Genomic DNA, 1,595 nt, shown 5'->3' on the forward strand with positions numbered 1-1,595 from the left:
AATCTTTCCATGAAAATAAGTATGGTTTTCTAATTCAAACTTTCATTAAATGTGCATCTATTGTGTCACAAGTGCTGTTACTACAGTAATCTTGAGACTTCAGCCTTAACTCTCTGTGATCTATAGTGAAACCTCTGTTCCCATATGCCTGCTTATACTATCCTGATTATCCATATGCTTTTATAGATTATTGCTCTATTTAGTTAAATCATTATTTATAATACATTCTATTGACAGTTTTTAACAGATGCAAAAGAATATTTATTAAATTTTATCTGCTATATATGTATGTTCATTGTAATAATATGTATTTTGCTATTAATAAATTATAAGCTTCAAAACTGTTTCCTACCTATCCTTTTGAGATGATATTTTAAAAATATTTTTTTCTTACTTAGATGAGAACAAGGCAATTCTTTTGATTGAGTCCTTAAAGGCTTTCTTAACTTGGTTGTTTCTCAAGGTATAAATAAATGGGTTCAACATAGGTGAAACAGAAAAAATGAGGAGTGAAACCACTTTTTTAATGGCCACTTCTTCCTTTGCTGTAGGATTCATGTAGATGAAAATGCATGTGCCATAAGTGACAGAAACCACAATCATGTGAGAAGAACAGGTTGAAAAGGACTTTTTCCTTTGGTGAGCAGAAGGGAACCTCAAAATTGTCTTCACAATGCAAGCATATGACAGAACTACACAAGTAAGAGTCATATTTAGGGTCAGCACAGCACAGATTATAACCGTCTGTTCCATCAGCCATGTTTCTGAGCATGAGATTTTCACTAAAGGAAATGCATCACAGCCAAAATGATCAATCTTGTTAGAGTCACAAAATTTTAGATTTAAACCCAGGCTAAGTGGTGGGATTAATACACACAAACCAGCCATCCAGCAAGAGATGATGAGAATTCTGCAAACTCTTTTGCTCATGATGGTCATGTAGTGCAATGGCTTGCAGATGGCCAAGTAGTGGTCATAGGACATGGTGGCCAGCATAAAAAATTCTGTTACTCCACATAGATCAGTAAAAAATACTTGAAGGGCACAAGCATTATAGGTAATGACCCTGTCACCTGTGGCTATGCTATACAGGTATCTGGGGATACAAGATGATGTGAAGGAGATCTCCAAGAAGGAGAAATTTTTCAAGAAAAAGTACATTGGCGTTTTCAGGTGGGAATCCACACAGGTGAGTGTGATGATGGTCAGGTTTCCAGTTAAACTCAGTGTGTAGGTAAGGAATAGAAAGATAAAAATTAAACCCTGCAGCTCAGGGTCATCTGTCAGTCCCAGCAGAATGAATTTTCTTACTGTATCATTTCTCATCACTGACTTCTGACTTCTCTCCAATCTGTATGTGATATTCAGAGAAATTTGCTTATAGACTATTTTAACTGATTTAAAATTTAATGCATTTAATCATTTAGTCTATATATATAATGTGTTATATATATATATGTATGTATATATATAAACACGTGTATTTTGCCTATCATGTGTTTAAAATTTTCCATTGTGACTTAGTTGATGCTGAGGAGCTACACTTTTATGGGTTGCAACAATATCTTATGACTTTCAAGATTTTTCCTTATTCA

The 1,595-nt window shown here is 34.1% G+C and overlaps 1 protein-coding gene across 1 annotated transcript; it reads right to left on the bottom strand.

The window, feature by feature from the left end:
* Window positions 1–390: 390 nt before the first annotated feature.
* Window positions 391–1,326, bottom strand: LOC128047801 (olfactory receptor 6C2-like). Its single transcript, XM_052640177.1, has one exon. It carries the CDS (start codon window positions 1,324–1,326, stop codon window positions 391–393), a length of 936 nt encoding a protein of 311 aa, XP_052496137.1.
* Between the last annotated feature and the right edge of the window lie 269 nt (window positions 1,327–1,595).

This window comes from Budorcas taxicolor, chromosome 5 (assembly GCF_023091745.1).
Source record: "Budorcas taxicolor isolate Tak-1 chromosome 5, Takin1.1, whole genome shotgun sequence".
Lineage (NCBI taxonomy): Eukaryota > Metazoa > Chordata > Mammalia > Artiodactyla > Bovidae > Budorcas > Budorcas taxicolor.